At 39.7% G+C, this 27984-nt stretch overlaps 2 protein-coding genes across 2 annotated transcripts; both read left to right on the forward strand.

Annotated features, from left to right (window-relative positions):
* Window positions 1-65: 65 nt before the first annotated feature.
* On the forward strand, window positions 66-9773 carry rcn2 (reticulocalbin 2). Its single transcript, XM_079501038.1, has 7 exons — window positions 66-205; window positions 1176-1428; window positions 3446-3642; window positions 5904-6017; window positions 6337-6430; window positions 7224-7366; window positions 8164-9773. The coding sequence occupies exons 2-7, from the start codon at window positions 1176-1178 to the stop codon at window positions 8305-8307; spliced, it is 945 nt and encodes a 314-aa protein (XP_079357164.1). The 5' UTR covers window positions 66-205; the 3' UTR covers window positions 8308-9773.
* Window positions 9774-15188: 5415 nt separating this feature from the next.
* Window positions 15189-27906, forward strand: pstpip1a (proline-serine-threonine phosphatase interacting protein 1a). The gene is made up of 15 exons (XM_079500866.1): window positions 15189-15318; window positions 16631-16731; window positions 16827-16901; window positions 17101-17135; window positions 17294-17400; window positions 18059-18121; window positions 22474-22578; window positions 23176-23221; window positions 23741-23820; window positions 25287-25385; window positions 25496-25592; window positions 25832-25919; window positions 26030-26103; window positions 26394-26491; window positions 26763-27906. Exons 1-15 carry the CDS (start codon window positions 15289-15291, stop codon window positions 26892-26894), a joined length of 1230 nt encoding a protein of 409 aa, XP_079356992.1. The 5' UTR covers window positions 15189-15288; the 3' UTR covers window positions 26895-27906.
* The last annotated feature ends 78 nt before the right edge of the window (window positions 27907-27984 follow it).

Genomic DNA, 27984 nt, shown 5'->3' on the forward strand with positions numbered 1-27984 from the left:
CTGGTTCACGATTTCGACAGACAGCGCGGCTGTCCAATCGTTTCAGTCTGCGATGGAAACGAATAAAATATGGCCCAATAGATTCAGTGCTTAAGCTTCTAGGGCGGGACTCTGTCTGTCTACCATGGCAACGATGTGCAGACGGACGGAGTGAATGCTGGGCCATTTCCCCATTCCCCCTGCGTTGCACTGATCAGTGATCACGGTAAAAGAATCTCCTCTTTCTACAGTTTGTTTATGTTTTAAATACTTTGATACTGGTTACTTTATTGGCCAATTTTAAACAATGTTTTCATTGTACTGTTCTCTAGAATAGATGATGCCTGTCTTTTTGCCTGGCTTAGTGGCTTCTTCTCCAATCTCCTACAAACTATACAGACACATGTATCCATAAAGTAAATACCACAAGTTAACAATGGGGGTGTCGCTTGCCTAAAGAAAATATCTACAAGCTAGCTAACTAAACACGTTGTTTTAGTAGTATAAATGCCACTTTAGGCTTTTCTGCTCATACCTGTCACTGTGTTTTGTTATTTTCATTGTCTCTGACCATTAGTAAGTTGCACCGCAGCACCATGCAAAAATGTGCCCCTACAAAATGGTAAAATTATTCAAAATGAATCCGCAAATGTGCTTTCTCTTATGTTTTATTGCAAGTCGATGAATTAAACACAATAATAATCATTCACAAAGACAGCCTGCAATTGGTAGGCTACAAAAAGTAACTACAACCAAAATCACCACTCTGACATAACCAGTCCATGTCATTTCTGTCTGGCTTCTAAAGCAGTTTTAGCTGCAGTACCACAATGTCCTGATGTGGTGGGGGCACTGTGTGTGCAAATGATTTTCTCCGCCACACCCTCATCCCAGCTACACATCTTTAACTCGTTATAATAACCCCCCTCCCCACCCACAGTCTCCAAGGACAAAATGCACATTTGTAACTGAAGATGGGGAGGGATTATACAAAGTAGGGAGATACCGATGACATCATGAGTAGCACCAAAATCAGTTGGTCTGCTGCCCTGCTCTGAGACCAGTGTACATAAAAACCCAAATATGACGAGAAAACCTGATTGTTCAAAATTGGGTAGGCCTATTTGTGGGGATAGAAGACACGTAGGGGAGCCCAAAAAATGGGAAAAGTTGAATTTCATGTTGTCTCTCCTCAGATGGTGTTTTCTACGGTGGTTACCACAGCATTGCTAGCAATGCAGTTTGCCTTTGGAGAACGCGCTCACAAACATGTAGATGAAGATCATTACATGGGTCATCAGCACGACCCTGAACATGACATGAATCTCCTGCTAGGAGGAACTGAAGACACAGAGGAAATAAAGAAACTCAGCCCAGCCGAGCAGAGGAAAAGAATGTTGGAAATTGTAAGGCAGATTGATAACAATGCAGACACATTGTTAAGTGCAGGTGAGTGCATGTTTTATTTTCTGCTACCCTAAAGTGTGTGTACACACACACACACACACACATATACACACACACACACACACACACACACACACATTAACAAGACTAGAAGTGTTACTACAAAAGAAGAAAAGGAAAGATTGCAATCTTATCATGTTGCGTTCGTCTTCCAGCGTGCGTGTGCACACACACACACACACACACACACACACACACACACGAACAAAAAGCAAAAACATTTGAGATGCCATGTTAAAACTTTCAATCTGGTGACCCAAGTTTGGGCATTTATTAAAGTGGAATTCCACTCATTTTCAAAATGTTACTATGTCATTAATATACCTTAGAGCTGTAAGGTATATTAATGACAGTAAAATACATGTTGAAAATGAGTGGTATTCCCCTTAAGTAATACAAAAAAATCACACCTGTGTGAAGTGAGGGGCGCTCATCGTACATCATCTCATTCCGGCCAATCAGAATTTGCGTGCTCACCTTCATCTTCAATGTTTGTGTTACGTAATGTTTGTGTTTACACAAACACACAAAATTGTCCATTGTCAATAGCATTTAATGTTTGTGTTAGGACAAAGTTTGTGTTAGCACACACACACACTAAAAGCTGGACATAGGAGGCCCTCAAAATAGATGTATTATGTTTGCTGCACAACAGTGTGTAACCGTCCTATGCCAAAGTATACAACAGACCTTAAGTTGTTTAAATACCAGTAAGACGCCTGAGGGCGAGAAGCGTGCATCCGCCTAGGTGACTGCTGGGCGAGCGCTGGCACTTTGGCATGGTGGTTCAGATCAACATATGGAATGAATTCTGTACTGGCCATATATGAAGCATGTCTTGAGTGTACAGGGTTTGATGTGGTCAGATCAACATATGGAATGTCAGAACAGGTCAGCTCCATATATGGAGATCTAAGGGTAGCAGCGGGGGCAGTGTCTTGAGTGTACAGGGTTTGATGAGGGCCCAGTTAGGGCCTGGCCTTAATTTTCGGGCCTGATGAGAACTCTATTGTGGCAGCTGGGGCAGAGTCTTGAGTGGAGGACAATTTTAAACAAAGACGGCTTGCTACAAACGGATTCAATTTGCATGCACAAGGGCTGCCAAAGTAGGTTGGGCCCGCCCTCTCCCTCCTCCACACACCCCTCTCTCTCTCACCCAGCCAAAGTCTCTCGTGTCGGACCATTGCCTGGTCTAAACAATGGTTTTCGGATCATTGCCAGAACTATTGTCTGTATAATGCCATGTCGGACTGTTGGCGGTAAAAGCTGATATTTCGGGCGATAGTCCGACAAATGTCGGACTATTGCCTGTCGGAATTTTGGCGGATCGGAAAAAAAACCTGCACCCGAGTGTACATGGTTTGATGAGGACCCAGGTAGGGCCAGGCCTTAATTTTCGGGCCTGTTGAGAACTCTAGTTTTCGCCGGCTGCTGGGCGTGGCTGCACTACTAACTTTGGGACAGGCCTGTCTAAAAATGAACAGCTATCAGTCAAAAGGGAGACATCGAAGAGGAAGGATAGATGGGGAAGGTCAGCTCCATATATGGAGATCTAAGGGTTTGAGGTCAGATGTAAAGTTGACATCAGGGATCTCCATTCATGGGCATTCCCATATATGGGCTTAATATTGATGACATGATGACCATAATATGGTCACCATATATGGTCATGCCTGGGGTGACCAACCAACTGACTGACTGACGGGAAATGCACAATTTCATACATACCGGTAGACGGATATGTCCGTCGGCCAATGGCCATAGCTTAGGCTAGAGTTGTCGTCTGCCTGGTAATCGGAAGGTTTGCCGGCGGTACGCCCAGTGCATGTGTTGAAGTGTCCTTGAGCAAACGTATGCCCTACCCGAGTGATTTGTTCATCATAACCATCTGAACATCCATCAGCCAGGTGAAGCTTAAACAGAATTCTTCCTGCTTGGGAATAAAGGTCTTCCCCTACCTTTTACTGTATGTTCAATCTGCACTGTGCTTTATCCACAGAGGAGATCACGTTGTGGATTCAGCATGTCTACAGAAGATATGCATTGGATGATGCAGAGGAACGCTTCTCAGAGTTCGATACAGATAAAGATGGTGTGGTGTCTTGGGAAGAATACAACACCGTCGCTCATGGGCAGCTCTTCAATTTAGATGACAACGCTGTTTTAGAAGACCCTGAGCAAGAGTCCCTCAGATATGTATGCATGGTTTAGTTATACCCCTATGTATTGGCTGATAATAATTCCCTTTGAATTACTCATGCCAGCAGGCTAAACCTAGGAGCTAAAAACAAACTGTAATGACGCGCCACAAACAATGATAAAATGATTCGTGTCCAAACAAGCTCATAAGTTTAAAATGTTTATATAGTTATTCAGTGCACCAAATATCACAATACAATTTCCAATAATAAATACGTATGCAATAAATATGTGCAAAGAATCCAAATTTAAACCGTGAGCAAACGAAACGTGAATGAACTAAACTATCAAATAAAGTGCGAGTGCATTCAACAAAATGTATCGCTCCCAGCTCACCCTGCCTCCAAGTTCAAGCATCCTCAGAGTAAGCTGGCAGACACCTGTATTTGTAACCTGTCTGGTGGCCACCCACATAGACGCTCCCACCAATAATGGAGTGTCAATGCGCTGCCCACACCCATCACCAACCAAGTGAGAATAACTATAGGCTAAGCACTCTTTGGCTCCTACACCGTAAATCTGGAATGTTATTTCTGAACGTGTACAAATTTAAACATTTTGCAACCAACATTTTATTTATTTTGATTTCATAACGTAAATATTTGTTTTGTTTATGGCATAAAACAAACATGCTAATTTATGTAAAGTCTCTTTGAGTACCAAAAGCTCTCTATTATTTATTCTTCTCCTCCGCCAAAAATAGCAGTTCTGGCTGAACCGTGCAGTCGGTTTTCGCGAAACATGGCAATATGGTAAAGGACTATGCCAAACGACACGAAGCCCACAACGATTGACCAAATGGTGGTGCTATAGCACTCTATTGAAAATGCAAACTTTGAAAAGCCATAACTTATGAACCGCTTGACCGTTGGCAATACACATTTAATTTGATACACATATGCGTCTCCTCATGCCGAACAACTTTCGTGTTTTGACCTCTGACCTTTTAGAACACCCGCCATTTTGAATTATATGAAAAATAGTTAAACTATCTCCACCCAGGATCTTTGATCAAAATGCACAAAAACTTCTACACGTGAACTTTGGACCTATAATTCTTTGCTGTTTTGTGAAAATTCTTCTTCTGCCCCTAATACATACATGCAGCGTCATATGCTTATGAAACCAGTCTTACTCCAATTGGTCAAATTTTCTGCCTGTTTTTTGAGCAATTTGCGTTAAAAGTTCTACACACAATCTATGGACCATTATATGAAATCCCAGTTGAAGAGAAGTTTGTATGTGAAATTGACAGCAAACACAGTTTCCCAAAACCAGGACACACAAAATTGTCATCAAAAACACTAAATGATTTTGCTGTTTACAATAAGAAAACTGATTGTGTCTGGATAGCAAGGTCATTGGTTGAAATCCAGGCAGCGCCAACTCAGTCTTCAAGAACCCTGCACAATTACATTGTCTTCTTCAGTTCAGTCTTCCATGTTTCTATAGCTTATTGTTCTCATTGCTTATAGCCTTCGTGCTTGGTCCCGCCTTATCGCTGCTTGCAGCTATATTTATTATTATTGTCTCCACCAGGCTGAAGGCATGGGGAGAGAGTATGTTTTGAGCTCCGTCCGTGTGTGTGTTCGTCCGTCCGTCCGTCCGTCCGTCCGTCCGTCTGTGTACAGCTAATCTCCGGCACCGTTAACCCGTTTTTTTATATTCCAGATTCTGTCCAAAAATCCCGCAAATCGCTACACACTATCTCTATAGTCATGTGTTCAAGCAGGATCTGTCCGATATTTCATATTCCATCCTAATTGGCTAACTTTGGCTTTCAAAGTTGGCCTCAAATCATGAACGCAGCGTGCAATTTATGTGAAATATTTCCTACTAGGCTGAGGAATATAACAGGTGGAGTTTTGCAAAACACATTTTTGGAACAAAATGCCTCAAATCATGAACGCAGCGTGCAATTTATGTGAAATCTTTCACAGACTTTCCTAATAGGCTGAGGAATATATCCCCCCCCCTTTTCACATTGGCCTATTATAGCACCACCAGGAGGCCTGCCCTGGTGGAGACCTGTGCCCAGAGGGGCACTTTATCTAGTTAATATTATTACTACTATATTTGTGTACACTCTATATTACAAATCGATATTACACTGAGAATTTTAATGAGTCCAATACGGAGTGTCCGTTTAGCTCTGAAAGTGTACTTTGTATTCCTTTTTTACACTTTCAGGGTTAACACCGGACTTGAGTGTGTATTTAAAAGATCACTTATTGCTGTGACAATGTGTCCCCCTTTAGCTCCATCTGAAGGAGAGAAGGCGCTTTGATGTTGCTAATGTGGACGGAATGCCAGGCCTCAACCTGACAGAGTTTCTTGCCTTCACACACCCGTCTGAAGTGGATCACATGGCTGTAAGAGCTGTTTCATCACACAAACTCAGCTCTGTGTAGTGTGTAGTACTGTGTACTACTCATGGAAGGTCTTACTACGCTGTGAAACTCTTGAGTGTTAACCTAACTCAGAGAGTGTACATTCTGTACAATTGCACTCTCATGCATATTTCTGTCTGAATTACAAATGTATTAAAAACCAACTCTGTTTTACTGTTTAGGATATTGCAGCTTTTATTTATTACTTCACACAAGGATAACCGTAATATGCGAATGTCTCATGGTATGAATGTGTGTATTGAATTAAAATAACATTCGGATCTTTATTATTTTCTAATAGGATTTTGCCATTGAAGATGTGTTGAGTGAATATGACACTGATAAAGATGGATTCATCAGTCTAAGTGAATTTATTGGAGATGTTCGGAGTGATGGTAAGATCAGAGATTATCATGAAATGTACTGATTCACAGAATGATATATGTTGGATGTAAAAGTGTGTTCATATGAGATGCAAAGTCATACTTGTGTCATTTGCAAAAGTTTAAATGTGGTGTGAACACAACTTAAGTGTCATTATCACTTCATTTTGTTACTAAAACATTGTTGATGTAAATTATGCATTTATATAGCGCCTTTATCCAAGGCGCTTTACAGATATTGTGCATTATATTCACGCACACATTCATACACCGATGGCGGCGGAAACCATGCAAGGCACCAACCAGCACATCAGGAGCAATTAGGGGTTCAGTGTCTTGCTCAAGGACACTTCGACACTAACTCTGGGGGAGCCCGGGTTCGAACTGGCAACCTTGGTATCTGGCCACTCTACCCCTGAGCCACCGCCGCCCAAATGTGATTTGGGGTTGGTTAATATGGACAAATATTTATATTGTGATGATAATATACATTTTTGTTTTATTTTTTCCAAACTTTCCTCAACGTTCCACAACATATCGCGTTGCAATTTCTGAATAAGGCTTAAGGAAGAGAACACTTCAACATTTTGCCATATCACAATGTTGCAATATTAAAAATCTCAGACCATATCTTATCAAAGTAGTACGATTTGTCACACGTTACCACAGTGAAATTTGTTCTCCGCATTTGACCCATCTCTAGTATCACATCACAATATCGATATATATATATATATTGATATATTGCTCAATACTCAGCAGCCCTAATGTGGTGTTTTGATTTATAATTTATTTTCTTTGTCAGAGGGGAATTCCCCATCTCAGTGGGAGATTGAAGAAACGGTGCGCTTTAAAGACCTCTATGATCAAGATGAGGATGGCAAACTGAATCGAGAAGAGCAGCTCCGTTGGGTCGCCCCCAATAGCTATGGCTCAGCAAGAGAAGAGGTAAGCAACAGTTCCACCAAAATGAATCAATATTACATTACATCTATTATCTAAATGTACAGTATATTTAGGGAATCACCACCCATCCTGCATACTGTGGCAATAATCACACAATTCAATTCAATTCCATAGAGAAACATACAAGGGGTAAACATACAAGAAACGACAGGCAATAAAATCATAAAAGAATGTCAAATAAATACAACACTTAACCCACAGGCAGAACACACAAACATTTTCCAGCCTTTGCATAAACTTAAACAAAATGTCTTAGTAGTGCTTTAATTAAAAGTCCTTACTCCAGCAGTGACAAACATCTGGTTAGCACTGCCCCCTCTGGGTTGTTTAAGGAGTATTCTCATAGCATCATTATATGCAACTTGCAACCTGTGCATACTAGATGTTTTTATAACAAATGTCAAGGAGCTGTTGTAATAAACCAGCGCTACTGGGACACAGATGTGCATTAGTGTAATTTATTCATCAAACTTGATTAATAAGCGGAAATCAGAACCTCCAAAAATCCCTCCCAGTCCTGGAGGCTTGCCATTATCATAGTACTTGGACGCCATATCGATGACATCATTGATCTTCATACATTGGGCATTAAAAGGGAAAGTTGCAAAGTTTTCCATATACCGGTATGAGACAGACAGACCTGGACAACTACTGGACCAACCGAATTTCCCTTGGCACAACCCGCGATGTTGATCGGTTGGACGGTGCACATTTTGTGCATTTATAGATCGATAGTGTGGTAGTCTTATTTCCTAATATTGTTCACATGTATTCAACAGGCTCTTCACCTCATCAAGGAAATGGATCAGGACGGTGATGGGAAAATCTCTGAGGCCGAAGTCTTGAAAAATCAAGAAACCTTCATGAACAGTGAAGTGACAGACTATGGTAGACAGTTGCATATATCACATGACGAATTGTAGTGGCATGTTCTTGTGTATGTTAGCCTTTTCTCGTTGATTTGTGTCCATGAAGATTTAAAAAAGAACTTCACTGATATTTAAACAACTTTAAAGATGGTGCCATGATTTCTTTCCACCCTAAAACATGATCATCAGGTCTTATTGTTATATAAGGACGAAGAATTTTTTCAAAAAAGTGTACAGTATTTGTTAAAATGTCGTTTTTATGTGTGCACGCCCACCAGTTCATTAAGAAGTATGCCTGGTTTGCCTGATGGGTGGTGATCCACCTGAACTGAAGCCACACCCACAGCTGTTGTATGATAAAGGGGGAGGGGCTGATAGTGTGAAGTCACTATATTACTGTTTTTTTCTTTGGCACGTTTGACTGTCAAGGTTTCAACCTCCAGGAAGAAACCCTAAATACAAATGGAAGACATCATTGCACATAACAACCACACCAAGGGGTCTAATGAAGTACTGTCACCTCTTAAGCCCTAACCACACCAAAGGGTCACCATGCAACTCCTTGGGTCCAAACGGTTGCAAGGAGTTAACATTAAAATCGTCTCAACCCTTTGGTGTGGTTTGGGCCATTGAATTCCATGCGTTGAATCACTAGGGTCAACGTGCAACAAGACATATCACACCGCAGGGACAACGCTAAAACCGTCTTGACCCTTTAGTGTGGTTAGGGCTTTAAACACATGAAAAATTGGAAAAAGTACAAAAATTACGGCACTCCATCTTTAACAACTTGACACAAAACACATTGGGTCTGATTTTCACATGTCCTCACATTGGGGGTTTGGGACCCATTATTAAAAGGGTCTTCACCCGGATGGAGGTGGTTTTGCAGGATTTTGCAGTGCATGCTTCTGAACAAGTCAGACACGCAGAAAGTGCACCTGAGCCCCATGAGGCACGCCCGAAAAAACATTAAAAGTTATAATATAGTTGTAACGGCAATCCTTCCCTTCCAATGTATATTTGCACGTTACTTCACAGGTGATGGGAGTGATCCTACGCAGAGTACTAACATAAACATAACAGATGGATGTCCAGTCTTAGGTCCAGTTTTGGTGTATTTATTGAGCAGAAGTGAGCAGTTGAAATCATGAACATACCAGTGATGTTATTGTTGAAGTTTGTCTGTCTGTTCTGTTGCTGCTGGTAAGAAACGGTGTGCTCCCACCATTCCCTGTGTCCTATGTCCTATCTGATCTGATTAGTGCACCTGAGTGACCCTCTAAATACACACCCAGTGCTGTCAAATTTAAAGCCTGCCACCAAGTGTTCAAAAATAATATGCCAACATAACCAATAATATAGCACCATCATAATGGCTCCTACACACCGGCCCCTAATTGTCTTAAGTGTAATGACACAATTACAAATAAAACATAAGGAGCCAATATCAAATTCACATTTCTACATTGTTAAATTCTTTTTTTTACAATTTCAAAAATAAATCAAAAGTGTTGGCATTCAATGTTCTTTAAACTTTGTACTGTAAGTCTCTTGGAGCCTTTTGTGGTGCATTCAAAGTTCTTTAGTCTTTCAATCTTTTTGTTTGTCTATGACCAGGGGTTCCAGTGCATAGCCTGTGTTGTGTGTGCATGTTGTAATGTATGTGTTGAAGTCCAGAGTCATCCCTGCATGGGTCTGTGTTTCCATGGTACCTCTCTGTCCGAGGTGGTTTGTGAGCCTTAGCTGGCATCTTGGGTTCCTTGGATGGAGGTGGTTCAGTGTAGGTCGAGGACCTGTAGTTGTCTCTCCTTGTAACTTTCCTGTGTTTGGTTAGCTGTCTGTGGTCATGTTTCAGTTGTTTGTACTGTAGAGTTGGATGGGTCTGAGAATGACTGTTTTTCAAGATGGAGATTTGATTGACATCAATAGCAGGGCAGCCAGTCTCATCCCTGATGGTGTCGTCTCCTCTTAAGGGACCATAGATGACCCACCCCAATAGGGTCCTCATAGCGTATGGTCCTTCCGCCTGGCTGTTGACCACCTCCAAAGGTTCCAGTACCTTTGAGGCGTTTGTGCCGATGAGGAGGTCAATGCCAGAGTCTATTTTAGGTATTGTGATATGGTTCAAATAAGGCCATTGTGACAGGTCCTGTTGTCTTGGGATGTTGTGTTGTGAAACTGGCATGCTTTTACAAGTGAACACATCAGGCAGGTGCATGAAGTCATCTGTGTCCATCTTAGCTATTGCCAAACCAGTGGTGATATGGTAGCTGGTTTCAGGCTTCACTTGATTCATTGTACGGAGATGAATATTGGTTTTCTTTCCTGAAATGTTCAGCCTTCTCATTAAGCCTTCGGTGCAAAATGTAGATGTGCTTCCATGATCCAAAAATGCATAAGTTTGCAACACTGCGTTTCCCTTGTGGCTCTTAACTTGAACTGGCACAATGGAGAAGATGGAGGTTTCATCACCGGCCCCAATATGACCACATGTGAGAGGTGAGATGACAGCATTGATTCCAGTTGAGTTCTGTTGCGATTGTTCTGTTGCCATTCGTTGTTCTCTGTGTTTAATGTGGAGTATTTCAGGATGTTTTCCTTTACATGTATCACATGTTAAACGAAATTTGCAGTTTATGCTTAGGTGTGCTGCTATTTTCAAACAGCCAAAACAGACTCCTTTTTCCTTTAAGAAGTCTATCTTCTCTCTGTGGCTTTTCTTCATCATCTGTGGACACCAACCCAATGTGTGACCACTTTTTTTGCAGAACAAACAAGAATGAGAACTGATGAATACATTTGTTTTTACTCCATTTGACTCCACTGCCGTTTCTATGGGTGATACTGTTATTGCAAAACTGCTTCTTCTTGGAATGTCTCCTTTTTGTTTAGTGATGGTTGAAGTTTTGAGATTTGCGATGGGCTTAGAATCCTGGATGTTTCCAAAAAGCGGGTCAGACAGTATTTCCACCTGTCTCTCGATGAAGTTGACAAGGTCTGGGAACATAGCACGACGTCCATGCCTCTCCTGTAGCTCACATGCCTTGTCCCTCCATTTCTCTCTGAGCTTGTATGGCAGCTTCATGATAATGGTCCTCATGTTAGAGACAACATTCATCTCCTCCATATAGGAAATGTTTTCCATTGCATTGCAACAGCCTCTGAGGAAGAGAGATAATGCTTGCAATCCTTTCACATCATCCAGTTTGATTTCTGTCCAGGAAAAAGCCTTTTCCATGTATGCCGTGGCAATCTTATGTTCGTTTCCAAAATGTTTCTTGAGCAGCTGCTTTGCTCTCTGGTAGCCCTGTGATGGAGGCAGATGTTGGCAACTTTGAACCAGGTCTTTTGGATGCCCTCTTGTGTATTGCTCCAAAAAATGTAAACAGTCACCATCATTATCTATCTTTTTCTCAATTGCACTCTCAAATGCCCTGATAAACCCTTCATATTGTAATGGATCCCCATCATAAATTGGAATTTCTCTGGGTGGCAAAGTGGAATAAAGGTTCTGTTTGACCAGTAGAGCTGTTATGTCATTCTGTCTTTGCAACACATTGTAAATATCACCTTGATTACCCACATTTGTAACAGGGAGTGAAGTATGAGCAGTATGACCTTGAACACCTTTTTTCATTTGACCCAGTACATTTTCAGTTTGCACATTTTGACTGCGGAGAGGGTATTGCATTGATGGAGTTTGCCTGGGGAGAGAGTATTGAGTCAGAGGAGTTGTATAATGAGATTTGGCAGATTTTTCATAACCTGATTGTTTTGGCCTCACAACCTGTGGCTGGGAGGGAGGCTTTGTTTCCTTTGACACATTTCCTTTGTGTTGAGTTTGACCAGGTAAGTATGTGTTTGGATGTAATGTAGACTTTTCCTTTTGAGCAGCAGCCCCCTTTTGCATATCTGAGTTCGTTCCATTTGACACTCTTGAACTGTTTCTTGATCCCAGTGTTTGCAGTACATTGATCTTTGCATTGGCTGCTGCCATCTTAGTCTCCATTTCCAGTTTCTCCTTTTGCATTCGGAGTTGTTCCTGTTGTGCTTCAATTTGATGTCTCTGCTGCAAGCCAGCAACCTGCTCCATGAGAGCTGCCCTTTCAGCCTGGGCTATAATGAGAGCAGATGAAGATGTTGATGCTTTTGATGCAGTGGATGCGTGTGTGGACTTTGACTTCGAAACATTTGATACACTGTCATGGGGTCCAATATCATCAGCATCCACAGCACTCAACCTTTCACCTTCAGCAATGACATGTATTTGTGATTCCCTTTCAACAGAGACATGCATGTGTGGTTCATTTTCAGATAGCCAGCATCGTACACTTTGTATGAAATCATTGAATGCACACATTGTTGGGTTAAACCACTGATTTTGTCTTTCAAGTTCATCGTCTGGCATTGGTAAAACCATCAATGATGCATGGCCTCCTTTTGCTTCACCACAGACACCAATTAATTCATCCAAATTCTGTTCTACTTCATTGAAATTTTCATTTGATTTCATAAGCTCTTTCAAAGCTTCTCTTAACCTGGTAGCCTTTCCAATACTCAAGCCTCTTATCCTTTCAAACAACGTAAAGTCTTTAGAGTTGTGTTTAACACTCTTTTCCCTTTCAGGATCCTGTGTAATGTCACCATCTCGTGGCTGAGCATCTCCATCACCACTAGACATGTTTGCTCATTGATTCAAAGCCAGCTTCCAAACCAACTCACCCCAATAGAGCTGCAGGTGTGTCCAATCACCTGTCAATCGGTGTTGGCAGTGAAACAAACAATATGTCTGTCCATTTGTGGCTCTTTTGATGTCCTTTTCACTCGTAGAGCGTCGTTTCTTACTTGAATGTAACGGCAATCCTTCCCTTCCAATGTATATTTGCACGTTACTTCACAGGTGATGGGAGTGATCCTACGCAGAGTACTAACAGAAACATAACAGATGGATGTCCAGTCTTAGGTCCAGTTTTGGTGTATTTATTGAGCAGAAGTGAGCAGTTGAAATCATGAACATGAACATACCAGTGATGTTATTGTTGAAGTTTGTCTGTCTCTGTTCTGTTGCTGCTGGTAAGAAACGGTGTGCTCCCACCATTCCCTATGTCCTATCTGATCTGATTAGTGCACCTGAGTGACCCTCTAAATACACACCCAGTGCTGTCAAATTTAAAGCCTGCCACCAAGTGTTCAAAAATAATATGCCAACATAACCAATAATATAGCACCATCATAATGGCTCCTACAATAGGGGTTTCTGCCTGGCCGCAATGATATAAATTTGTTATGTATACTACAGGTCAAACGTTTTTAACATGTTTTTTCCAGTGTTGAATGTATGCAGTTTAATGTGTCGATGTACTCTGAAATTAAAGCATAGAACAAATAAATTATAGTTTTTTTTTAAATATACGGTAATTCTTGTTTTATTTATCTGTCCATAAGACCTTCGTCTTCAGTAGTTCACTGGCGGTGATTCATGGCAAGCCTCTTTTCTCTCATTTTAAAATTTTAGCAACTATAGAGCGGTGCCCATGTTGTGATGTCAGAACAGGCCAGATCCATTATAGAGATATAGGGGTGATCACGTCCAGATCCCGGGAAGAGTCTTTTGTGCTGGTTCTGGACAACCGGAAATGCATGCCCCACCCAGTTATTATATATGTGTCCCTTTTATGCCCATATATGGAGTTCTTTGTCAAGCATGCCAAATGAGGCTTTTGTGCTGGTTCTGGACAACCGGAAATGCAGAGTACCCATTCCACCCATCTGTCTGTGTCCCTTTTATGCCCATATATGGAGAATTCTGTATGTATCCCTTTTATGCCCATATATGGAGGTGTCTCTCTGTCCTTTTATTCCTATATATGGAGTTCTGTGTCAGGCATGCCCAAATATGCAGTGTTGTGATGTCAGAACAGGCCAGCTTATGGAGTTCTGTGTCAGGCATGCCCAAATATGGAGTGGTGTGATGTCAGAAGTCAGAACAGGCCAGCTTCATATATGGACGCTGGGCAGGGGCCCTGTCTAGAGCCCGGGCAGAGGCCTTTTTGGGGCGGTTCTGGACAACCGTGGGTCTGACCGACTCGACACCGGGCAGTGCACTCCCTGTGGTAGTGTGGAACATGTGTGTACAACGGTACACACACAGACTTGGTGCATTTATTATAGACTAGACCTGTACGTGCCCGTCGCAGTCGGCCACCGGCCTACTTGGGAACGATGCAACTTGGGAACCTAATGATATACGTTGTCATAGCACCCGTTTCAGCCGGTGTCCCACATGGAGATCTGTGTATGTGCCTGTGTGTGAAGACTGCAAACTGAAAAGTGTACTTAGATAGATAGAGAGAGAGATAGCCATTATACTGCCACTCGACCGGTCAAAACATATGCAGCTCAAAGTCTTCTCACTTTCACTTGCTTACTTTGAACAGTGTGATCCACATGTGATACCTACTGAGCCACACCTACACACACTCTGTTGACTCTCAGAAATGGGTGTTCTGATTCTATTGTGGCTTCCTGTTTGTTTCCTAGTGTTCAACTGCCTTTCCAGGTTTTAAAAAACTCACTGACACTGGATTTCTTTGCAATTTCTTTAAAGCAAATTTGTATTGCAAATTTGGCCTCTGCGATTGATGCCTAAGGAATTTCATAGTTTGGTTTAAGATAATTTAATTGTATGATCTGCTTTAAGAAAATGTCATCCATAAAATGTGTTGTTTGATAGTGGAATATGTTTGAAGATGGCTGATGCAATTATAGCTATCTATTAGCTGTCTATTGATATAGTAAGCGCTAGCTGATATGAATGTTATCTTACTGTATAGTGGTCTGACTGTGACGACATGTTACAGTTCTTCCTCATTTAAGTCAAACGAGTGAGCCAACTGCATTAAAGCTGGCTTCCTGAATGGACACTAGTTTGTTTCACTTGTATGAACTGCCAGCCGGCCAGAAGTGTTTCATAGAGGGAATTATCATCAAGTGGACTCTCAAGGAGGGACCTTTATTTTACATACTCCTAAAATGGCATTACCGTTCAAAGATGCCTTTTGGGTAAGTTATTGTAGAGGTAGTAATTCATAAATAATTACTGTGATCACATTGAGAGCTGGCACTGGCATGTTTGTCATTAAAACTATTTGCATTAAGTTGAGTGTAATTTAACATGGGAGAGTCTGTATATGCTCCTAGTTCAATGCAGTTCATAGTAGCCAGCTGTGGCATACCTATTAGTCGACTGGTTTTCATTTGCTTTAAATAAATTGTTGAAATGGTTGGGCAGGAAGAATTGCAACTATGACTAAACAGTAAACATGTCCTGTTGATATTTATTTTTGGAAGCCTTATATGTGCTGTTATAGAGGTCAGGACTTCTAAGATAAACATGTATTTCTCTGTGTAGCTATTGCCTATCATTCTATAGTAAACAACAATGACAGAGATGTGGTACACCTCCATAATATTCTGCTTCCTGTAAATGGACCATTATAACTGTGTTGGTCTTTGATCTTTAGGCTGTGGTGCCTAAAGCAGAAGTGGCATTAGTGGCAGAACACTAATCTTTGTGGATTAGTGTTCTGAATAAACTGCTTTGTGGCAGCACTCACAGCTTCTGGGTTGATTTGCATGGGAGGGCCCACACAATCTTTTAACCTTTGCAAATTAAGTCAGAGTATGTACATTTTCGTTTATCTTTAATAACGTGTCTCAAATAGTACTTCATATCTTTAGTGGATTTTATTTTTAGCTGAGTCCATTTTTGGTCTACTTCAACAGTGTACAGTATGCAAAGAAAAGATGTATTCATTATTACTTCCAGTGTGTAGGTTTACACAAAGAGTACCACAGACGAAAAACAGTCTAAGTCCAAATTTCATTCTGACCCCTCCACGAAAAGGCCTCGTTGTCCTGAACCCTTATCTATCATTTATACATTATGGATCAATAGTGCGGACTTAGACTGTTATTCGTCTGTGGCATTCATTAATGTTGCAGCAATCTACAGTATTTCATGAGGTTGTACTGGGTTTTTCAAAATGGGTGGAGAGCTTGTTTTGTAATCCAGAGTAATTTGAAGTTGTGTAAGGGATATTCATCCAGAAGGTTCCTAACAAAATTTACCCTCACTGTCACTACATAAAGTGGTGGTGTGAAAGAAAAACCTGTAGCATAAAAAAATAAACATTCAAAACATTAACTAAATACAGGACTAGACCTACTTAATCATTTGTTATATTTAAATGGTTGTGGGTTGCTTCATGATTTTATATCAAAGCAAGTAAAGTTTGACATTGAATTCATAGGCAACATACTTTGTTTTCTAATGGGGAATATGACTGCATTTTATAGTATTTTGTGCTTCTAGGGAGTGGACTTCATCAGCAATTGCGGGTACGAGACCCTAGGTCAGAGACTTTCTGATGGCCGACGGACAGGCAAAGACATAGAGGATCTCTTAAAAATGAGGTGTGGGCCTGAGTTAATTTGAATATTCATAAATATGTTGTGGGTTTTAAGGTTTATTTGGTTTACTTGTATATGGTTTACTCCATGTGCTGTAGGGCATCAGCAGAGGAGAGATATGGAAAGGAACTGGTCACAATAGCACGCAAGGCTGGCGGTATATATGAAATCAGGTAAGTGTGTCTTTATCGTATGACCATGTCACCTGCTGAACATAACATGATGAACTGGTGCAGTCTAGATGTTTTATTCAGACGTCTGTCTAGATGTCTGAAGATGTATGACAACCACCTACATTATGCAGAATATAGTGTTATATTGCAGTTTAGTAATAAATAAATACAACATATCCTGGTCATCCTGTTTTTGCAGCACTTTGAGAACATCTATAGATGAACTGAAATCACGTGAGTATATGATATTACAGGCCTTTTTATTTCAAAAAGGCTTCATAAGTCCAACATCTGATGGTTGCTAGTATTGTTTTTCTCAGTTCTCCATATTTATATATTTACATACTGAATGTGTCAGATAAGCAAATTGTGGTGTGCGCTTTGTTGTGTAGAAATTGAGAACATGGGGAACCTGCACATCCAGCTCTCTGGGACACTCAAGGAGGAAGTGAGGAGAATGGAGCTGTTTAGAGAGAGGCAGAAAGAGCAGAGAAAAAAGGTGATAATGCAGAAGGAAATGACAGGACAGATGTGACTCAGATCTTTATAATCTGTATTTACAGCTTTAAAGGAGAATGTGGGACATATTTTCTTTTCAACGAATCATGTTCAACCCAGATTCGGCACAAACAAGGGACTAAATTATTTTCGCTCCTATGCCACCAAAATGTGGAACGCCCTACCAACAGTCATTAAGACATGCGAATCCCTTGACTCCTTCAAAACCGCTCTCAAAGGGCACCTACGGATGGCTGCAATTCGAAACTGGCCCCCGTAAAATCTGAATCCCCCCCACCGCCCCCCCCTTTTTCCACTCACTGTATATGTTTCTTTTCCCTTTTTACCTCCATTATGATGAATTCCTGTACTGTTCTTTGTCTATATAGAAGTGTCTATTTGTACGTCTCTAAATGTTTTGATGAATTGAACATGGTGGACCCTGTTGTAAACAAGTGTAATGCTTAATTGGGTCGTCCACTCACAGTTAACAGCCTTTGTATTGAGTTTGTGCTTGAAATGTACTGTAATTCTGCAAACTGTTAATAACATTTTCAATCAATCAATTCAATCAATTCAGTGTTCATTAACCATAAACTGACTACACAGGCCCATGTAGCTGTTAATGATGTACTTTAACTTTTTACTTTCTCTCTAAGTTTGAAGTTATGATGGAGAAAGTCCAGAAGACAAAGATCTCCCTGTATAAGAAAACAATGGAGGTGGGTATGTCACAGTATCTGCTGCATTATTAGATCGTAGTATGATTACAGGCACAAGATAATGGCACAATGGACAACCAGCCCCTGTGTCTTTTTGTGTTATCCTTTTAGCATGACCTTTGAGTGTACTACATGTACTGTTATTAATAAGCATACTAATAAAGTATTCAATCAATCAAAATAAAAAAACACGCTTTTCACAAATAGCGTAATTTCAATTTCTGTGAGAGACGCAATGATGTGTTATGGCAGTGGTGAGCTGTGTCTTATGCATATGCATGACATGTCACAAATGTGTCACCTTAACGATATTGCATATTCCTGTAAATAATCATCACATATGCCACACCGCAGGCTTTTGGAAAGGCTATGCATTATACAGAGGTGAACCTATTTTCTTATGTCTGTAATCGTTTAAAAGGTCCATTACATGGCCCTGCCAATAAAGTGGATATTTTTGTTGTAACAAAGTAATTCAGGCATCATTATGCAGAAACATGCACAATGCTCTAGTAAAGCCATTAAGCTACTAGTAAGAGGAACATGACTTAGTAATGTGAAACCATGACAAGTGATCAGAATCAGAAAGGGTTGTGGGTGACTTGCGGATATAAGGATAAATTAGGACAGTCTGTGCATGCCCGTGAGCTTTGTGGGCCCGAGACAAGAAGATATACTGTCTCTCCTCTAAGGCTATACAGTATTATGTGCATTATAGAGAGGTGAAACTTTTCTTCTATCTGTAATCGTATCAAAATTCGGTAACCCTTCATTTTACGGTACGGTAATTACCAGGTAACTACCAGGTAATTACCTGGTAATAATAGGTAAGTACCTGGTATTACCTGGTAACAACCAGGTAGTAGTTATAAGTATTTACCCATTAATTACATGGTAATTACATGGTAACTTCCACATACATTACTCAGTAATTACTATGTAATTACCAAGTATTACCCAGTATGTATAACTATTTACTGTATAATCTCTTGGTAATTATATGGAACTTACCATGGTAAATGACACACTGGTTGCCAGGTAATTACAAAGTATGTTCCTGACAATTACCAGGTATTTATACGTTTTTACTATGTAATTACCAGCTAACTACCCGGTATTTATAAGTATTTACTCTGCAACCAGGCACGATACCCTGGTTGCAGGTACTATAGGTATGTAGGTACTAGGTATACCAAGTATTTTCAACAACTACCAGGTATTTACTCTGCTACCAGGCAAGTTACCCAGTAGGTACTAGGTCATTACCAAGTATTTTCCTGACAACTACCAGGTAATAACATGGTAACTGTATTCACTGTGTTTACATGGGTACTACCCATGAAACACGAGGGTAGTAGCCTACCAGGAAATTACCAGTTGTTACTAGGTAATTTCCTGACAACTACCATGTAATTACCTGATAGGTACCCAGTAAGGAAGGAGGAACTGTACTGTGAAAGGAAGTGTGCTCTATTTCCATGATATTACCATGTACCTACCTGGTAATTGTAGATTATAAATTATAATCTATAATTTATAATAATCCCCATTACCCATCAGAGTGTATTTTGAACTTTGAACTTTGAATTTTGAACTGGCAATAACTGTTAATTACCAGGTATTTACTGTATAAATTAACAGGTAAAACCAAGCAAGTTACCATGTAAGAAAGGTGGAATTGTACTGTGAAAGGAAGCGTGGTTTGTTACAGTGAAAGTACAGGGTAATATTATGGAAACAAACCACGCTTCCTTTCACAGTACAGTTCCACCTTTCTTACATGGTAACTTGCTTGGTTTTACCTGTTAATTTACACAGTAAATACTTGGTAATTAACAGTTATTGCCAGTTCAAAATTCAAAGTTCAAAATACACCCTGATGGGTAATGGGGAGGATTATAATCTACAATTACCAGGTAGGTACATGGTAATATCATGGAAATAGAGCACATTTCCTTTCACAGTACAGTTCCTCCTTTCTTACTGGATACCTATCAGGTAATTACATGGTAGTTGTCAGGAAATTACCTAGTAACAACTGGTCATTTCCTGGTAGGCTACCCATGCGTTTACATGGGTAGTACCCATGTAAACACAGTGATTACAGTTACCATGTAATTACCTGGTAGTTGTCAGGAAAATGACCAGTTGTTACTAGGTAATTTCCTGACAACTACCATGTAATTACCTGATAGGTACCCAGTAAGAAAGGAGGAACTGTACTGTGAAAGGAAGTGTGCTCTATTTCCATGATATTACCATGTACCTACCTGGTAATTGTAGATTATAATCCTCCCCATTACCCATCAGGGTGTATTTTGAACTTTGAACTTTGAACTTTGAATTTTGAACTGGCAATACCTGTTAATTACCAAGTATTTACTGTGTACATGAACAGGTAAAACCAAGCAAGTTACCATGTAAGAAAGGTGGAACTGTACTGTGAAAGGAAGCGTGGTTTGTTTCCATAATATTACCCTGTACTTTCACTGTAACAAACCACGCTTCCTTTCACAGTACAATTCCACCTTTCTTACACGGTAACTTGCTTGGTTTTACCTGTTAATTTATACAGTAAATACCTGGTAATTAACAGTTTTTGCCAGTTCAAAATTCAAAGTTCAAAGTTCAAAGTTCAAAATACACCCTGATGGGTAATGGGGAGGATTATAAATTATAGATTATAATTTATAATCTACAATTACCAGGTAGGTACATGGTAATATCATGGAAATAGAGCACACTTCCTTTCACAGTACAGTTCCTCCTTTCTTACTGGATACCTATCAGGTAATTTCATGGTAGTTGTCAGGGAATTGCCTAGTAACAACTGGTAATTTTCCTGACAACTACCAGGTAATTACATGGTAACTGTAATCACTGTGTTTACATGGGTACTACCCATGTAAAGGCATGGGTAGCCTACCGGGAAATTACCAGTGATTATAATCTACAATTGCCAGGTAGGTACATGGTAATATCATGGAAATAGAGCACGCTTCCTTTTACAGTACAGTTCCTCCTTCCTTACTGGGTACCTATCAGGTAATTACATGGTAGTTGTCAGGAAATTACCTAGTAACAACTGGTAATTTCCTGGTAGGCTACTACCCATGTGTTTCATGGGTAGTACCCATGTAAACACAGTGAATACAGTTACCATGTTATTACCTGGTAGTTGTCAGGAAAATACTTGGTAATGACCTAGTACCTACTGGGTAACTTGCCTGGTAGCAGAGTAAATACCTGGTAGTTGTTGAAAATACTTGGTATACCTATAGTACCTACATACCTATAGTACCTGCAACCAGGGTATCGTGCCTGGTTGCAGAGTAAATACTTATAAATACCGGGTAGTTAGCTGGTAATTACATAGTAAAAACGTATAAATACCTGGTAATTGTCAGGAACATACTTGGTAATTACCTGGCAACCAGTGTGTCATTTACCATGGTAAGTTCCATATAATTACCTGGAGATTATAATGTAAATAGTGATACATACTGGGTAATACTTGGTAATTACATCGTAATTAATGAGTAATGCATCTGGAAGTTACCATGTAATTACCAGGTAATTAATGGGTAAATACTTATAACTACTACCTGGTTGTTACCAGATAATACCAGGTACTTACCTATTATTACCAGGTAATTACCTGGTAGTTACCTGGTAATTACCGTACCGTAAAATGAAGGGTTACCCAAAATTCTGTTACACAGCCCCGCCGATAAAGTAGATGCACTTTATCTATTTTTTATTTTTTGTATTGACATGAAACAATTTAGGCATCATTATGCAGAAACATGCATGTAAAGCCACTGGCTACTAGTAAGAGGAACATGACTTACTTACTAAGCTTTAGTAATGTGAAACCATGGCAAGTGAGATCACAAAGGGATATGACAGATTAAATTAAGCAACACTTTCATTTTATGTCTACCAACAGGAAGTAATATGAAATCTTTAGCACTTCCATGCTACATTTGTCTGTTATGTTTATTGGCTCCTTCTACATGTTGTAAATGTTTAAAACCACACCTGATGCATGTACTTTTTGGGCTAGAGAAAAGAAGACATGTTTTCTCTCTCTCTCTCTCTCTCTCTCTCTCTCTCTCTCTCTCTCTCTCTCTCTCTCTCTCTCTCTCTCTCTCTTTCTCTCTCTCTCTCTCTCTCTCTCCGCTTGTCTCTCTGAACTGCCCTATCTGAAATAAAGCATGCAATGCCCCAACCCCCCCCCCCCAAAAAAAGGGGGAAAAAAGAATTTTGCTTGTACCTGTGTGAGCAGTGATAAATAAACCAACAAACTTGATTCTTGAGTACTTTTACAGTATGTTTAATTCCCCTACCAGTCCAAAAAATCCTACGAACAGCGTTGCAGAGAGGCTGATGAGGCCGAACAGGCTGCTGAAAAGATGAGCGGTGCGGCCACAGCCACCCCCAAACAGACTGAGAAGGTAAATCCTAACATCATTATACCTAAGAGTCTGCCTTTTAATGAGATTTAACATATATTGGCAAGTCAAGGTTCAAGGTTCAAGTTTATTTAGTGTCCCCAAAGGGCAAATTGGGTTGCAGCATAGACAGTACATTAAACAATGAAACAGTACAAATAAACAGTTCACATAGCAGATACCAAAGTACAAAGGCACACATAACCATTAAAGTGCAGGCGTTAAAGTGCGATAGGTCCATACTCCATCTTCAAAGAGGAACATATTTGTTTACAGTACCGTATGTGAACTGGTTCAGAGTGTAATTGTAAAGACAACAAAATAGGAGAAGTGCTGCTATAAATCTTGTATCATTTAACATATTTGCACGTAACCACATTCAACCTGGCGTTTCTATTTTAGGGCATGTCATTATAGATGAAAATTAGCAGATCTACAAGCTCACAGCTCATTGTAATGCAAGGCGTTGTAAGCTTTTTTCGTTATCTATTTGTTCTACAACGATGTGTATAGGCCTTAAGTGGTTATGCTAGCCAGCTCACACATGGAGAGATAATGTGTTATTTATTACTGCAGTAATCACATTTATTTCCTTCACAGTTTCACAACAAATCTAAACAGTGCCGTGAGGCAGCAGGGGAGGCTGGTAAGAATCAGTAATGCATAATACATTCAAGGATGTTCTAGTCTTCCCCATACAAAGCCAGAGGATTAACTAAAATGATCTTTGCCATGGTGGACATGGTGGTCACTTCCTTTTCTATATATACTATTCCTGAAATAGGTTGTGAACAAACAGAATTTCAGCTCACATACTACTGTTTTCTCAAAGTCTATGCACTATGATAGACAATAACAAATATTTGAAAATGTGTGTGAGTAGGGCTGTTGCAGTCCTATGGATAATTTTCTTAGACATTATTTTATCGATTGAAAATCGATGCAAATCATTACGATCAGCTGTTGTTTGCTATTGCTACTAACATTATATATAAATGTTTTTAATGAAAAAACTTTCCACAAGATTGATTATTTTTAAGTAGATTACTGATATTTTTTATAATTGATTAAATGGAGCAAACAATGTTACAACTGTAAAATTCTCTTATGAACCTTAGAATGAAGAATAATCTGAACACTAATCGTTTTTTATTTTTACATATAGAGAAACAATACGTGTCAAATGTCGAACAGCTCGACACGATTCGTCAAGAATGGGAATCTACGCACAGAAGCACGTGTGATGTAAAGTTGAACGTGAACATTTTTATTTCAATTCTTTCCTTTAAAGATGGAGTGCCGTGATTTTTTTCCACCCTAAAACATGGTCATCAGGTATTATTATTATATAAGGAGGAAGATTTTTTTCAAACAAGTGTACAGTATTTATTAAAATTTCATTTTTATGTGGACACGCCCACCAGTTCATTAAGTATGCCCGGTTTGCCTGGTGGGTGGTGATGGGTGGTGATCCACCTGAACTCAAGCCGCACCCACAGCTGTTGTTGTATGATAAAGGGAAAGGGAATAGGGGAGGGGATGATATTGTGATGTCACTATATCACTGTTTTTTCATTGGCACGTTTGACTGTCAGAAATAAACCATAAATACAAACGGAAGACATCATTGCACATAACAACCACACCAAGGGGTCTAATGAAGTACTGTCACCTCATAAACACATAAAAAACAGGGAAAAATACAAAAATCACCTCACTCCATCCATTAAAGCGGCACTAGTATAACCTTTTTAAATGAATAAAATGTAAATTTGTCCAGAGTATGTCAACAATACAATATAACTTCTACAATTGGGGTGGTTGTATTTTGTCTGCCTGCTCTTCTATTGAGACATTTAGATCATGTCATAGGTCATAGGTCATCATGTCTCAAGGCTTATTCATACTCCAGTTTTAGGTGAAGAGCTGACCACTGAAAACTACAACATGATGTCACACCGCGGTGGTAAGCGACTCACCGCTCTTCCAAACACACCGATCTCTCATGTTTTTACTAACAACCGTTTCGGTGGTCACCTCTTCACCTAAAACTGGAGTCCTTCACCTACACACAGGATCTGACACAAATATTGCAACTGATGGTCAAGATTAAATGTATCCACTGAGCAAGCAGGCAGGCACGATGATCTCAAATGTAAAAATGTCAGCATTTGTGCAGGAAACCCAGTTCAAATCTGGGGTAGAAGAGGAAAGTTCCATAGTGCAGCTTTAAACTAAGCACGTATTTAAAATGTTCCTCTTTCTGTACCATAATACTTACACATACTCGCAATTTATATTTTCATTATACTGAAATACTATGTCGTGTTTAAACAGCCATAAATTGAAACTAGAGCTGGGACTTGATTAAAAAAATCAAATTAGAGGCTTTGTAATTAATTCATCGAAATGAATCGCATGTTTAATCGCATATCAATATTTCACCAATTTTAAAAAATTGGTATGCGAGTAATCCGTTTTTAATTTCCCTCACTGTGCCAAGTAAATCGGCTCCCATTGCGTGCATTGGCGTTTGTTGTCTGTTGGTTGGTGCTGACCGGTATGAGACTAAGACTATGAGACTCAAAATGCATGCTTTTTAAAATTGCAAATCAATCAGTTAAAGTCCCAGCCCTAATTGCAACCACTATTCTGCACATAATCTTAAATTATGTATCCCACCGTGTTGACATACAATTTTGTTTTTGTAGGCATTTCAGCAACAAGAAGATGACCGCATCAACATTATCAGGAATGCCCTATGGGTGCACTGTAACCATTTCTCTATGCAGTGTGTCACAGATGATGAGGTGGGCTTCCAGTTGTTCTTATACAGTATGTTACACACCCCAACCCCATGTCCAATGTGTAACAGATACGTGTGTCTGACTCTGAATCGACCACAACATGCTTTTTTCAGTGTTTCGAGGAAGTGAGGCAAATGCTGGAAAAGTGTGACATCATTGCAGACAACAACTGCTTTGTTGAGATCAAAAGCACAGGTTCAGCTGCACCAGGTAGGCAGACTGGCGGCCTGCGGCCTTCCTTGTTTGGGATTTGAATACGATTGCTGGTTTGGACATACAGTATTAACTCTCATCCACTGCTAAAACAGAGAGTTTGGTTGCTTTCGTAAAAAAAAAAAACAGGCTGTTTTGTTGACAGAGCTTCAGACCTGGACACTTTGTTTTAAATAACAATTGTTCCAATGAAAAAGATTCACATAAATAACACAATTCTGATGGTCCTTCCTTAGCTCCAATTGTGTTCCAAGATTACTATAAGAGGGAAACCACAGATGACAGTAATGGCAGTGCCAGATTTGTTGGAGGAGTCATGAAAAGGTTACATTTTCTTTTTGTGGCATATTTCTGGTTTTATGTGTAATCTTTCTCTCTTGTCACAATTGACCTGTTTTAGTATTTCATATTAATATAACTTTCATGTTTGCTAGGTTTACAAATCTTCTAGGGAACCATTTGAGTGTCACCAAAACAGAGCCACCGCCAAGACCGCCAAGACCTAATGGTATAGTACCAGATTGTTATTGTTTGATGAAGCATCATGGTATAAACCCATGTGATGTTACTACTATAAACATTACATTTTCCTCTCATATTGTTATTCTTTGTCTGTCTAATTTTCACCACCAGATGGCACACAAGTCCAACTAATGGCGGTTGCTGCCAGAAGGCAGCAAATATTTGACATTAAGCAGCTGTTCAGTCATAATAGTATCAATGCTGTAAACTGCCAGTGGCTTGGCATTATAAGAAAATCAATTCTAATTAGATCTGTCTTTCTGTGACATTATTCAGCCGAGACATCAGATGGAGTATATGCCTCCATCCCCGGATTTTCAGCAGCCTGTTCACAGAGCCAGGAGTACACAGCTATGTACGACTACATTGCCCAGGTCAAAATTTCTACTTTTTATTCTACTTTTGCACACACAAAAAAGGACTCTGACAAAAAAGGGCCTGTGTTTAAATGATTATATTGATGATTTTCCATTTACTGACTTTTTTATTTTATTTTGTCTATGTATGCCTAGTTTATAGCAACCATTCAGGACAATTACTGTACATAAATATTATCTCATTGTACAAAGTACAATGAGATATCAGTAAATCTTAGTACAAAATATGAGTAAATCTTATGATTGACTCATTATTTTTCTTTATTAGGGTGATGATGAACTTTCTATATCTTCTGGGGACATTGTGGTGGTCATTGAGCAGGGTGTGGATGGATGGTGGACAGTAGAACGGAATGGCCTGTCTGGACTGGTGCCAGGCTCTTACCTCGCCCAAGAATGACTTTATCTGACTCATTTTGAAACCCCTACACAACCACACTCGTCCACATTTCCTTTTGGTTTTATCATTCTATGTAGAATATTGCACCCTGCTGCATTACCTTGAGTTGAAAGAGCAATTGATTATTTATTGCTAGTGTTGAAAATGTAATGTATTTATTTGTTTATATTTCATGTTAAATGTTGCCGCTGATGTGGAGGTTTGGTCATACCAAATAGAGGTGGGGAATTACTACTACAAGGGTCATACATGGTCAGTTAAGTAGTTATTCATACTGTACAGTGTATTCTAGACAGTATAGGAGTTATAACAGAATATCAGATATTAAATATATTTCAGTAGTTCATATTCTGCCTCTAGAAAATAATAACGTCAATATTCACAATTGACCTTACATTTCATTATGAAAGTCAAATCCCTTAAATGTTTTTCTTTGACGTTTAAGCAAGGACTGGTATGAATCAACTGTTTTGAGTGAGCATGTGAAGAAACTCTGCTATATGATATGTATTCCCATTCATTTCCTCTCTATTGCCTTATGTGATAACAATGCATAGTAATTTCCAAATATAATACCATGCAGAGTAGAACCTGAACACTCATAACGTGTGCACAGAAGGCGCGTAACGTTGAAATATACAACAGAGGATTAGGATCAAGACATCTGACTCATTGTGTGAATCCCTCAAACCCCACCCTCATGGGAAAGAGCTGAACTTTAACCCTTATTTACAGGGACCACTTGTTCCAATAACAAAGGCCCACAACTAACAGACATTTGCTTTGTGTGTAGAGCAGTGATTCTCAAAGAGCAGACCCCCAGATGTCCTTGAGGGGATTCAACAAAATGAGCATAAAACCAGTTTAACCTATACAAAAATAGCCAATCATTCTAAACAAAACGTCTGTGGTACCCTCTTTATGGGGTTCCTGGCATGAAATATTTTCAGATGAGGGTCCACAGCCACATTCACATCAATTTGGGGGTCCTTGACACTTAATTAATTTTTTTAGAAGTACTGGTGTAGAGAAAACTACAACTTGAATGTTCATTAAACTAAGCTCCGTTGTGTATACCTACCAGCACTTT

This window comes from Electrona antarctica, assembly GCF_951216825.1.
Source record: "Electrona antarctica genome assembly, chromosome: 5".
Lineage (NCBI taxonomy): Eukaryota > Metazoa > Chordata > Actinopteri > Myctophiformes > Myctophidae > Electrona > Electrona antarctica.

Excerpts from the sequence above, each read along its gene's own strand:
- rcn2 (XM_079501038.1), top strand. The coding sequence starts at position 1,176 with ATGGTGTTTTCTACGGTGGTTACCACAGCATTGCTAGCAATGCAGTTT. Across the intron at positions 6,018-6,336 it reads CTGAAGTGGATCACATGGCT|GATTTTGCCATTGAAGATGT; the intron begins GTAAGAGCTGTT and ends ATTTTCTAATAG. Across the intron at positions 6,431-7,223 it reads TGGAGATGTTCGGAGTGATG|AGGGGAATTCCCCATCTCAG; the intron begins GTAAGATCAGAG and ends TTTCTTTGTCAG.
- pstpip1a (XM_079500866.1), top strand. The coding sequence starts at position 15,289 with ATGGCATTACCGTTCAAAGATGCCTTTTGG. Across the intron at positions 22,579-23,175 it reads CCCCCAAACAGACTGAGAAG|TTTCACAACAAATCTAAACA; the intron begins GTAAATCCTAAC and ends TTTCCTTCACAG. Across the intron at positions 26,104-26,393 it reads AAGACCGCCAAGACCTAATG|CCGAGACATCAGATGGAGTA; the intron begins GTATAGTACCAG and ends GACATTATTCAG.